The sequence below is a fragment of the Ranitomeya imitator genome, chromosome 2 (assembly GCF_032444005.1).
Source record: "Ranitomeya imitator isolate aRanImi1 chromosome 2, aRanImi1.pri, whole genome shotgun sequence".
NCBI classification, from domain to species: domain Eukaryota; kingdom Metazoa; phylum Chordata; class Amphibia; order Anura; family Dendrobatidae; genus Ranitomeya; species Ranitomeya imitator.
The window spans coordinates 159,701,506-159,715,295 of NC_091283.1; the positions used below are offsets into that span (position 1 = coordinate 159,701,506).

At 46.4% G+C, this 13,790-nt stretch overlaps 1 protein-coding gene across 1 annotated transcript in view; it reads left to right on the top strand.

Moving 5' to 3' along the window:
- Positions 1-6,444: 6,444 nt before the first annotated feature.
- LOC138666287 (olfactory receptor 10A3-like) overlaps positions 6,445-13,790 on the top strand; it is a 35,363-nt gene continuing 28,017 nt past the window's right edge. Inside the window, exon 1 of the mRNA XM_069754514.1 lies at positions 6,445-6,784. Within this exon, the coding sequence (XP_069610615.1) occupies positions 6,445-6,784 (340 nt within the window). The remainder of the gene's footprint in view (positions 6,785-13,790) is intronic.

The following is a 13,790-nucleotide window of genomic DNA, read 5'->3' on the forward strand; positions in this document are numbered from 1 at the left end:
GGCATGGGATTCAAGCACTTTGGCACGGTTTTTCCACTTAACCCCTTAGTGACGGAGCCAAATTTTTGAAATCTGACCAGTGTCACTTTATGTGGTAATAACTCTGCAATGCTTCAACAAATCCCAGTGATTTTGAAATTGTTTTTTTGTGACACTTTATACTTTCTGATAATAGTAAATTTAGGTCAATATGTTTTGTGTTTATTTATAAAAAATATCAAAAATTTGAGAAAAATGTTAAAAAATTAGCAATTTTCAAACTTTGAATGATTATCCCTTTAATCCAGATGGCCATACCACAGCAAACCATTAATAAATAGCATTTCCCACATGTCCGCTTTAGATCAGCACCATTTGTAAAATGTTATTTTATTTTGTTAGCATTTTAGGAGGATTAAAAATGTAGCAGCAATTTTTCATTTTTTCAAGGAAATGTACTAAATTTATTTTTTAGGGACTTATCCATGTTTGAAGTGACTTTAGGGGTCTCATATATTGGGAAACCCCCAAACGTGATACCATTTTAAAAACCGCACCCCCAGGCTTATTGAAAACTGCAGTCAGGTAGTTTATTAACTCTTCAGGTGCTTTACAGGAATTAATGCAAAGTGGCATGATAGGAATGAAAATGTGCATTTTTACCACCTAAATGTCTCTAACTCCTGAACAGATTACTACAGCCATCAGACTCTAAGGCCGCTATTTGGTCATGAATTGCCATGGCAAACATCAAGACCACACAATCAAGATCTGAGGGCACCAATTTGGTTAAATAAGAAGCCCCCACACTCTGTTAACCATTTATAATGATGTAGTCACTATTGACAGCAGCATCTAAGGGGTTAAACAGAGTTGGACGGTGCAAACACTGATCGTGGCTGATAAAGCAAATTGTCAGCTATAGTGGACAGCCGACAGCTGCTGGATTGTCACCTGTATGGGGAGGCTATTCTCTTACATCTCAGGTCAGTTAAAAGATGTATTGGCTGTCATTAAGGGGTTAAAGCAGTCTGTTTGGTTTATTCTCTCCATAAACCATAGAAACAAGAAGAAACGGTAAACAGTTACATCAGACAGATAAATCCTCAATGTCCATAGTAGAGCTCCGCTCTCTCAGGTCTGTGGGCACACAGGCTGTGCTATGTCCAGCACGCAGGCTCTACAGCCTAAACACGGTCTCTCTGTAGTGTCCAGCCGGGACACATGGAAGTCTGTCAGAGGTGAGGTATATATGGGTAGCCAGCAGTGGCATAACTACAAAGTTATGGGCCCCGGTGCGAACTTTCAAATGGGGCCCCCCACCAAAACATTTTCCACCCAAATCCACATCCTGCCCATGCTCCTGCCCATCCGTCTCCGCATTCTGCCCCATCCGTCTCCGCATTCTGCCCCATCCGTCTTCGCATTCTGCCCCATCCGACTCCGCATTCTGCCCCATCCGTCTCCACATTCTGTCCCATCCGTCTCCTCATTCTGCCCCATCCGTCTCCGCATTCTGCCCCATCCGTCTCCGCATTCTGCCCCATCCGACTCCGCATTCTGCGCCATCCATCTCCGCATTCTGCCCCATCCATCTCCGCATTCTGCCCCATCCGTCTCCGCATTCTGCCCCATCCGTCTCCGCATTCTGCCCCATCCGACTCCGCATTCTGCCCCATCCGTCTCCGCATTCTGTCCCATCCGTCTCCTCATTCTGCCCCATCCGTCTCCGCATTCTGCCCCATCCGTCTCCGCATTCTGCCCCATCCGTCTCCGCATTCTGCGCCATCCATCTCCGCATTCTGCCCCATCCGACTCCGCATTCTGCCCCATCCGTCTCCGCATTCTGCCCCATCCGACTCCGCATTCTGCCCCATCCATCTCCGCATTCTGCCCCATCCATCTCCGCATTCTGCCCCATCCGACTCCGCATTCTGCCCCATCCATCTCCGCATTCTGCCCCATCCATCTCCACATTCTGCCCGTCTCCATATCTCACCAGAACAGCAGGAACCAGAAATCTGCTGCTGGTTGATACCAGAGAACACGAGCTGTACACAACCAGGACTGAGCTGCTGAGAGCTGAAGGACCTGTGGTGACGTCATCGTCATGTGATCAGGAGGCGGAGCTGATAAATGGTGAAAGACCTATGATAGTGATGACGTCACCACAGGATCTTCAGCTCTTCCTTTCAGATCAGGCGTCGGCTGCTGATCTGATGTGTGCGCCCGGCAGGTCAGGTGGAGGGCAGGTCTGTCTGTTGCTGTGCGGGACGAATCACCTGCACGGCAACAGCTTTTAACTTTTTGCTGGTGTTAGCGTGCATCTGCCCTGCCGGGGCCCCTGACTACCCCGGGCCCGGTCGCAATGGCGACTGCTGCGACCGTGGTAGTTACGCCCCTGGTAGCCAGATCCTCCCATCTCTCATAGCTACCCGCAACCCAGACCCAGGTGCACTAAACGACATCTTTAGTGATCACATGCACTAAAGACAAAATCCTGCGGGTTGCATCGCAGGGAGCATCCATCCCTGTGACACATACCTCCCACATACCTCCCATTAACAATGCGACCACCAGTCACACCACATAGTGTATGTAAGCTTTTGACTTTGCTGTAATAAAAATGCCTCAAAACATTCTCTCTCATTATGCTGGCATTTGGCAAATATTAATAATTATGGTAATCCTAATTGACCTAAAACAGGAAAGGTTTATTCCAATTTAATGTCAGATATTGAGAAAAACATGCATATGTGTCTTTTTATACAGTGTATGTAAACCTCTGGTTTCAACTGTACGTAGTTGATGTTCCCCCTATTATGGCAAATGTGTTTTTAATATTAGGGTCTTTTCCGTTTTTCACTTTAATATATTAAATAGTTGGCCCGTGCGAAATTTTCACACATTGCTTGTCGGGGGGCGCAGGCAATTTCAGGAAAATCAAGCTGACAAATGTTAATGTATTTAATGAGATGATGAACACAGAGAGGTATTTATACTGTATATGTAGATTGGTAATACAATAAATTGGTTTGATAAGTAGAAGCTAAAACATGTCTTAAGGTTGTGGTGCCACCTGCAGGTTATTTTTTTTTTTCTGCAGGTTTCTGAAAATGAATATTTAAACTGTATTTATTGATCAAATCATGAATGTGTGATTTGTTTGTGTCTTTTCTTGCTGAAGGGGACAAGTTTATCTTTCAAATGGTGTATTATTTGTGTGTGTGGGGCGAAGTAATCACTGAAAAAGCAGTGCATGTTTACAAATGTGTTTGCATATGTGACTCACCTGCAGTGAATTGTGCAATCCTCAAATTTGCCTGAAATAGGCTGGGCAAGCACTATGGCAAGCTGGAAGACCCCAAGGCAAATGCCACCTGCAGGTAATTTGACCTCTGAAATGGTGTATCATTTGTGTGTGTTGGTGGAGTATAAAAGGAGCAAGTATGCAATTGAATAGGCCATGCATGTTTACAAACGTGTTTGCATATGTGACTCACCTGCAGTGAAGTGTGCAATCATCCAATGTGCCTGAAATCGGCTGGGCAAGGAGTTCGGCAAGCTGGAAAGCCCCCAAGGCAAATATTAAGATTTGTTTGTGATGTCTGTAAGCAGCTTTGTGGTAGTGTGTGTTGGGGTAGTGTGGTGCCACCTGCAGGTCATTTTTCCTTACTGCAGGTTATTTTTCCTTACTGCAGGTTTATGAAAATTAATGTTTAAACTGTATTTTGTGATCACATCGTGGATGTGTGGTTTGTTTGGCTATTTTCTTGCTGAAGGAGGCAAGTTTACCTTTCAATTGGTGTATCATTTGTGTGTGTGGGTGCAGTATGAACGGAGATACAAAGTAATTGTAGTGCCCCAGGGTCCTGGTCATCACAGTAACATTGCGTTCCTCATGGGGAGAATGATGTTACGCCTGGAGGCAAGGAAGGATAACTTTAATCAGGTAATCACAAGGCACACAATATGTTCACACTCCAGGCCACAAGGGAGAGCTTTTCATCCTATTCCTAGGAGACCCCCTACATATATATATATTGTGGTTTGGAGGGAAATAAAGTGAGTCAGTTCCTGTCAGAGAGAGACAGAGGAGAGTGCAGACCGACATAGAGTGTCAGAAGGTCTGAAGGGGCCCTGTAGTCTGAAGTACTACAACCCCTGGGGAAAGAGAGATACAGAAAGAAAGAACATCGTTCACTGAGCGTGCAGGAGAGCGAAGCACAGGAGAGTGATATCAGGGGAGGCCAGCTGCGAATGGGCTGCCTCCCTCTGAGGCGCAGATAACCGGTAGCCGGGACACCGATGTTGTAAGGGACTCTACGACTTACAGCAGAGACGGCAGGACAGCTGAACTGCAAGTTACCTGTCCGCCCCAATACCCAGGAGGCACAGTGACTCATAGAGCCCGGGTCATGATAGAGATCCTGTAAAAAGGCTTGAGTTGCCTGCCATACGGGTTTGTGTATTATCCTATACGGGGGACAGAGAGAAGAACTGTGAAGACCTTATCAGAAGCCATAGGCAGTAAGGGACTATAACACCACCGCACTAGATGTAGGCTTTTAACTCCACGTGGATAAGGGGACTCCCAACTTGCCTCCAAACCGTCCAGTCTCTGCCTATCCTGTGATCTGGTACCCTGGACTGTGGCTGCCTGAAGTACTCATTAAACCAGGTAAAGAGACTGCAACCCTGTGTCCTCGTTCTTTACTGTGCCATTTACCATCCTCATCTTTTTCCCTTGGGAGCCCTGAGGACATACGTCACCTGTGGGAATTTATACCATCTAGCTGCCCTAACATCACCCCAGTGGATCCCTCTAAGCAGCATCGGTCTCCACTGACCAAATACCACAGGTGGTGTCACGAACATAAACTTTATTCAATCTCCCTTTTACATGGGCGCCCAGGGCCACAGACCCCGTCGCCGCCACTGTGACCTCCCCCTGTGAACACCGGACTCAGTACTGGCTGGCGACTCATCTTGGCATCACGAACAGGATGGACCGACCCTGAGAATCGGGTCATGTGCACCTAAAAGACTGTTGTGCTGAGAGACTGTTAACTGTAAATTGCCACCATTACTGCCACCATTATAGTGCCATGAGGAGCACTGGAAAAGAAAAGTGCGCCATCGTAGGCGAGGACTAGCTGTGGGGTGCAAAAATAATGGCTGCCCACTCCAAATACTTCTGCACCATGCGGACATGCCCATCAGCAACTGAGATCCGCCTCCAAATACTGAATGGCAGGAGAAAGAGGAAAAAGAAGCTCCGCCCCCTCAGGAGAGAGTGCAGCGCCCCAGAGTCCTGGTCGTTGCAGTAATGTCGCTCTGCCACTAAGGGGAGTGATGTTATGTCTGATTGCACTAAAGGAGTTCACCTGACCAGGTATCACAGTCACACATTACACTTCACACTCCGGCCACCAGGGGGAGCAAAAGGCACTATGTATTAGGCCACTCCTCACACTCTGGTAAAACTGGGGGTTGGATAGGAAGTTAGGGAGAAAGCAGCCTGGGAGGGCTCCAGGGGGGACCTGTCAGGGGTGGCTTCCTGGCAGGTACCTAGCAGAAAGGACAGATCGTTACAGAGCCACGCCTGCACTACCTTGCGGCGGCATCCTAAGGAAGGACACGAAGCAAAGTATTTTGTGGAGAAGTGAGAAACGAGATCAAAGCACAAGGAGATAGAACCAGTAGGAGTCGTGCCCCGAGATCGGCAACATCCTACTGAGGTGTGTAGCCGGTGGCCGGAACGCCAAGGAAGTAACTGACTCCAAGCATTACTTCAAATAGCGGCAGGACAGTTGATTACAGGTTGGCTGTCTACCTTAAATCACCTAAGCAGACACAGGGGGCAAACGTGGAGAGGGGCGTCTCTAGGGTCCCAGAATAGCTCCGAGCCTACCCGTCAAACGGGTGCATCCTAGCCAGATAAACTTGGGGGACGGAGAAGAGAAAGAACTGATACGAGAGTTGTGAGGACTATCCCGTGGTGCTCAGCAGGGAAGGACTACAACACACAGGTGCTAGTTGGTAGGCAACGATTTCCACCTGCAAAGGGAACTCTGGATGTGCCTTCGGACCGGGCGGTCTCAGCCAGCCCTGTTAGCAGTGATTTGGATTGCGGATCCCAAAGCCTTCAGTAAAAAGGTAAAGAGACTGCAACCCTGTGTCCTCGTTATTAACCGCGCCTTACATCATCACCACCTACACTACTGGGAAGCCCTGAGGAAGCACTTCACCTGTGGGAAGGTGTACCATCTAGCTGCCATAACACCACCTCAGTGAACCCCAAGCAGCATCGGTCGCCCTGACCGAACACCACAGGTGGCGTCACGAAACCTTGACAAACTTGCATCACCTTTCATTGGACGCCCCTTAGCAGGGTCACGGACCGGGTCCAGCCACAGTGACAAGCCTAGAACCGAGACAGAGAGGACCGGTACCGAGTACCCCATGGCCCTGTGTCTGGGGATGCTCCAAGAGCATGAAAGAGACGAGGATGCAGCAAGACATGTGGAGGACGACATGGCGAGCAGCCCGGACCCAGAGCGTGGGGTGGAAGCTGAGGACTCCCCCAGCCACCAGAACGAAAGCCGCGGCGAGCCATCACCAGAAGTCCCAGAGTTCCCACAAGCGGATGTGGAAGAACTCACCAACCAACTCCTGCAGATGCAGCTGAAGGCTGAGACCAGATGGAAGGCGACGCTAGGAATGAAACTGCAGGAGCAATGTCCCATCCGGCGGCCCCTGATTCCAGCGGAGGAGACTGGCACCGGAGACACCGCAGCGACAGGTAAGGAGATCGACCCTGCCCCATCAGCAGAGGAACTCCTATTGAGCTCGCTAGCTGCACCACCATGCTATGTATCCGGATGGATTCAGATCCTGGGGAATGGGACCAGGCCACGGGGATGGAGAGCCACATGAGAGCACTGATCCAGCCCACCAGTATGCCAGGCGGGATATACGCCAAAAAGACAGTGTATCGCTGGGTGAACCCTGGGACAGAACTGATGGGGTGTCCCGGGATGGAAAGGAAAGAAGGAGAGGTCATGGAAGTCCTTAGCTGGGAGGAGTACCAATAGCAGCTCGCCTATAAGTGGAAGAAAAAAAAGGTCAAGGAGTACCAGGCTGGGCGCAAAGCATTTGACGAAAGGGATCTATGTGCTAAGGCTCAGGCCCGCAAGGACAAACAAATATACCAGGCCCCACTGAGGCAGGGCACTGTAGTGGCCTTCAAGCTAAAAAGAGACTGGGATTTGTTAAGGGGCCAGGCCTATACCCTGAGGTATTTGTTAACAGAAGAGACATAGAATCGAACCTCAGGGAAGGACACCCGGACAGGGATCTGTATCCAGGGGATACTGTGACTTACACCAGGCATTTTGGTGACAAAGGGTGGTATACCTTAAAATTCAGTAAACTCAGAGACACTGTTCCAAAAGTAAAGGAAACCAGACCAAAAACATCAGCAGCACCACCTAGTGCTAAATTGGTCACCACTGCAGCTCCAGATGCAGCACCAGCCCCTAAAGCCATTACAAAAACGACAGTGTGCACAATAACGACAACTGAAACTGAAGTAGCTACAGCACCTGTTATTACGCGTACCCAGGCTGCGCAAAACTTTATTGCAGGACATGATTTGACTGTACATGAGGATCAACCACATGATGTTTACTTGGCAGCAGGTGTAACCTTAACCCAGGATCTTCCCAGACCAGGAATCAGCCAATGCCAAGTGCTGCCTTTGGAAAAAGAACTAAATCTGAAAAATTTGAATATGACTGTTCAGAGTTAAATTAACCCTGTTGGATTATACCTCTGTTGTTCAAGTTGGAAAATTTCCCTTAACCTGACCTGGTTTCCGCTAACCATTTAATTTCTTAAAAGAAAATGAGATCATGGACAGTGAGTGATCCAAAAACTTTCCATTGTATATAGTTGGCACCTATTTAGGTGCTTCCTGCTGGTTTTACAAAGAAGCTTTGAAGAAACTGTTTCTAATATTGCTGTGAAAGTTGTCTTGTTTTACAGAGACCTGAAGGAAAACCCTTTTGGCTCGGCAGGATTTTGGGTCTGGATACACGCCTTGTAGCTCGCCCAAAGCCTATGTTGGGGGTTCATGACGGGTCCCTCACATCGTTGCTGCTGTTCAAGAATGTTATTGATAGACTTGAATATTAACTTGACTGATAACTGCACCTTTAAATATGCTACCTCAGTATAAAAAGTTAAATGTGTTGCACCTCAGGGTAGCGGTAATGTTTACTTTAGTTAGAGAAAGTGAGAAAAATGCTGAAAGACTTGGAAAATATTTGCACCCTTAAAGGGAATGTTGATTTGCTGCACTTTATTAAAGTGATGTTTGATAGTGTCAGAAAAGTTAGAACTGTATTTTATATGTAAGATAGTGTTATGTCCAGGAAGTGTTGAAGATTACAGTATGCCTAAAGTTGCACTTTTGAATTAAGCGGACCTGATGCAGTATACCCGTAGGGGTAGTCGCCATATGTAAGAAAAGTTCTGCACTTTGAAGAAAATAAAGATAACGTTTGTTTTGCACTTTGAAGCCTTAAAGATAGTATACCCTTAGAGGGTAATTGCATTTCATAGTGTGTTATAGTACTGTTTTCTATTTTTGAAAGTATATATATATTTATGTAAATATGTTTTTGCAACGGTCAAGCATCAGTTCCTCCAATAAATTGAAGCTCCAGTTTACATTAACCCCTTAGCGACCGCCGATACGCCTTTTAACGGCGGCCGCTAAGGGTACTTAAACCACAGCGCCGTTAATTAACGGCGCTGTGGAAAAAGTAAATAGCGCCCCAGAGTCGGATTTTCTCAGGGGGCTCGGCTGCCGGGGGTAGCCGAGACCCCAGAGAACATGATTCGGGTTTTTTTTTACCCACCCAGCATTTGCGGTCGCCGGTAATTAACCGTTTACCGGCGATCGCAAAAAAAAAAAAAAGCGATCTCTTTTTAATTTCTCTGTCCTCCGATGTGATTGCACATCGGAGGACAGAGAAAAGGGGTCCCAGGTGGCCCCCCAATACTTACCTATCTCCCCCGGTGCTCCTCGTGACTCCCAATGGGCGCCGCCCCGTGAGAATCTTTGGGGTCTCGGCTGCCGGGGGTAGCCGAGACCCCAAAGAGCATGATCGGGGTCGGTTTTACCGACCTCTGTTTTGCGATCGCCGGTAATTAACTGTTTACCGGCGACCGCAAAAAAAAAAGTGTAATTCTCTGTCCTCTGATGTGATCGCACATCAGAGGACAGAGAAATAGGGGGATTCGGGGACCTACAATACTCACCTGCGTCCCTGGATCCTCCTGCTGCTCCTCCTGGCCGCCGGCAAAAGAAAATGGCGGGCGCATGCGCAGTGCGCCCGCCATCTGTCTCCATCTGCTGGCCGGCAGGAGAACAGCAGTTGGGGCTAAAATTAGGGTTAGGGTTAGGGCTAGGGTTAGGGTTAGGGCTAGGGTTAGGGCTAGGGTTAGGGTTAGGGTTAGGGGTAGGGTTAGGGTTAGGGCTAGGGTTAGGGTTAGGGCTAGGGTTAGGGCTAGGGTTAGGGCTAGGGTTAGGGCTAAATTTAGGGTTAGGGTTGGGGCTAAATTTAGGGTTAGGGTTGGGGCTAAATTTAGGGTTAGGCTTCTTTCACACATACGTCGGTACGGGGCCGTCGCAATGCGTCGGCCCGACATGCCAACGCACGTTGTGAAAATTGTGCACAACGTGGGCAGCGGCTGTAGTTTTTCAACGCATCCGCTGCCCAATCTATGTCCTGGGGAGGAGGGGGCGGAGTTACGGCCACGCATGTGCGGTCAGAAATGGCGGATGCGACGTACAAAAAAACGTTTCATTGAACTTTTTTTGTGCCGACGGTCCGCCAAAACACAACTGATCCAGTGCACGACGAACGCGACGTGTGGCCATCCGTCACGATCCGTCGGCAATACAAGTCTATGGGCAAAAGACGCATCCTGCGGGCACATTTGCAGGATCCGTTTCTTGTCCAAAACGACGGATTGCGACGGATGCCAAACGACGCAAGTGTGAAAGTAGCCTTAGGGCTAGGGTTAGGGTTGGGGCTAAAGTTAGGGCTAGGGTTGGGGCTAAAGTTAGGGTTAGAGTTGGGATTAGGGTTAGGGTTTGGATTAGGGTTGGTATTAGGGTTAAGGTTGGCATTAGGGTTACGCTTGGGATTAGGGTTAGGTTTGGGATTAGGGTTAAGGTTAGGGTTGTGATTAGGGTTAGGGTTAGGGTTGTGATTAGGGGTGTATTGGGATTAGGGTTAGGTTTGAGGTTAGGGTTGAGATTAGGATTAGGGGTGTGTTGGATTTAGGGTTTTGATTAGGGTTATGGTTAGGGTTGACATTAGGGTTGTTTTGGGGTAAGGGTTGTGATTATGGTTAGGGTTAGTGATTAGGATTATGGATCAGGTTGGGATTAGGGTTAGGGGTGTGTTGGGGTTAGGGTTGGAGCTAGAATTGGGGGGTTTCCACTGTTTAGTTACATCAGGGGGTCTCCAAACACAACAGCCAATTTTGCGCTCAAAAAGTCAAATGGTGCTCCCTCCCTTCTGAGCTCTGCCGTGCGCCCAAACATTGGGTTACTCCCACATATGGGGCATCAGCGTACTCGGGATAAATTGGACAACAACTTCTGGGGTCCAATTTCTCTTGTTACCCTTGTGAAAATAAAAACTTGGGGGCTACAAAATCTTTTTTTGTGGAAAAATATATATATATATTTTTTTATGACTCTGCATTATAAATTTCTCTGAAGCACTTGGGCATTCAAAGTTCTCACCACACATCTATATAAGTTCCTTGGGGGGTCTAGTTTCCAAAACGGGGTCACTTGTGGGGGTTACTACTGTTTAGGTACATCAGGAGCTCTGCAAACGCAACATAACGCCCACAGACCATTCTATCTAAGTCTGCATTCCAAAACGGCGCTCCTTCCCTTCCGAGCTCTGCCGTGCGCCCAAACAGTTGTTTACCCCCACATATGAGACATCAGCATACGCAGGATAAATTGAACAACAACTTTAGTGGTCCAATTTCTCCTGTTACCCTTGTGAAAATAAAAATTTGGGGGCTACAATATCTTTTTTGTGAAAAAAAAATATTTTTTATCTTCACGACTCTGCATTTAAAACTTCTGTGAAGCACTTGGGCATTCAAAGTTCTCACCACACATCTAGATAAGTTCCTTGGGGGGTCTAGTTTCCAAAATGGGGTCACTTGTGGGGGGTTACTACAGTTTAGGTACATCAGGGGCTCTGCAATCGCAACATAATGCCCACAGACCATTCTATCAAAGTCTGCATTCCAAAAAGGTGCTCCTTCCCTTCCGAGCTCTGCCGTGCGCCCAAACAGTGGTTTACCCCCACATATGGCGCATCAGCGTACTCGGGATAAATTGGACAACAACTATTGCAGTCCAATTTCTCCTGTTACCCTTGTGAAAATAAAAACTTGGGGGCTACAATATCTTTTTTGTGGAAAAAAAAATATTTTTTATCTTCACGACTCTGCATTCTAAACTTCTGTGAAGCACTTGGGCATTCAAAGTTCTCACCACACATCTAGATAAGTTCCTTGGGGGGTCTAGTTTCCAAAATGGGGTCACTTGTGGGGGGTTACTACAGTTTAGGTACATCAGGGGCTCTGCAATCGCAACATAATGCCCACAGACCATTCTATCAAAGTCTGCATTCCAAAAAGGCGCTCCTTCCCTTCCGAGCTCTGCCGTGCGCCCAAACAGTGGTTTACCCCCACATATGGCGCATCAGCGTACTCGGGATAAATTGGACAACAACTATTGCAGTCCAATTTCTCCTGTTACCCTTGTGAAAATAAAAACTTGGGGGCTACAATATCTTTTTTGTGGAAAAAAAAATATTTTTTATCTTCACGACTCTGCATTCTAAACTTCTGTGAAGCACTTGGGCATTCAAAGTTCTCACCACACATCTAGATAAGTTCCATGGGGGGTCTAGTTTCCAAAATGGGGTCACTTGTGGGGGATTTCTACTGTTTAGGTACATCAGGGGCTCTCCAAACGCGACATGGCGTCCGATCTCAATTCCAGCCAATTCTACATTGAAAAAGTAAAACGGCACTCTTTCTCTTCCAAGCTCTGCGGTGCGCCCAAACAGTGGTTTACCCCCACATATTGGGTATCGACGTACTCAGGCGAAATTGCACAACAACTTTAGTGGTCTAATTTTTCCTGTTACCCTTGTGAAAATAAAAATTTGTGGGCAAAAAGATCATTTTTGTAGAAAAAATGCGATTTTTTTTTTTTCACAGCTCTATGTTATAAACTTCTGTGAAGCACATGGAGGTTTAAAGTGCTCAAAACACATCTAGATAAGTTCCTTAAGGGGTCTAGTTTCCAAAATGGTGTCACTTGTGGGGGGTTTCCACTGTTTAGGCACATCAGGGGCTCTCCAAACGCGACATGGCGTCCAATCTCAATTCCAGCCAATTCTACATTGAAAAAGTAAAACGGCGTTCCTTTACTTCCAAGCTCTGCGGTGCGCCCAAACAGTGGTTTACCCTCACATTTGGGGTATCGACGTATTCAGGAGAAATCGCACAACAACTTTTGTGGCCTAATTTCTCCTGTTACCCTTGTGAAAATAAGAATTTGTGGGCAAAAAGATCATTTTTGTGTAAACAAAAGCGATTTTTTATTTTCACGGCTCTACGTTATAAACTTCTGTGAAGCACTTGGGGGTTCAAAGTGCTCACCACACATCTAGATAAGTTCCTTAAGGGGTCTAGTTTCCAAAATGGTGTCACTTGTGGGGAGTTTCCACTGTTTAGGCACATCAGGGGCTCTCTAAACGTGACATGGCGTCCGATCTCAATTCTAGCCAATTCTGCATTGAAAAAGTCAAACGGCGCTCCTTCACTTCTAAGTTCTGCGGTGCGCCCAAAGAGTGGTTTACCCCACATATGGGGTATTGGCGTATTCAGGAGAAATTGCATAACAAAATTTATGGTTACATTTCTGATTTTACACTTGTGAAAATAAAAAAAATGGTTCTGAATTAAGATGCTTGCAAAAAAAAGTTAAATGTTTATTTTTTCCTTCCACATTGTTTCAGTTCCTGTGAAGCACGTAAAGGGTTAATAAACTTCTTGAATGTGGTTTTGAGAACCTTGAGGGGTGTAGTTTTTAGAATGGTGTCACACTTGGGTATTTTCTATCATATAGACCCCTCAAAATGACTTCAAATGTGATGCGGTCCCTAAAAAAAATGGTGTTGTAAAAATGAGAAATTGCTGGTCAACTTTTAACCCTTATAACTCCCTAACAAAAAAAAATTTTGTTTCCAAGATTGTGCTAATGTAAAGTAGACATGTGGGAAATGTTATTTATTAACTATTTTTTGTGACATATCTCTCTGATTTAAGGGCATAAAAATACAAAGTTTGAAAATTGCAAAATTTTAAAAATTTTCGCCATATTTCCGTTTTTTTCATAAATAATCGCAAGTAATATCGAAGAAATGTTACCACTACCATGAAGTACAATATGTCATGAAAAAATAATCTCAGAATCAGCGGGATCCGTTGAAGCGTTCCAGAGTTATAACCTCATAAAGTGACAGTGGTCAGAATTGCAAAAATTGGCTTGTTCATTAAGTACCAAATTGGCTCTGTCACTAAGGGGTTAATTAACTTGTTCTACTTGTTTATAAGCATTCAAAATTTGTATGTCTTTCATCTTGTAACTGTTGTTCTTCTTTTCCCAGTCCGGGAGTACTGGATTTAAC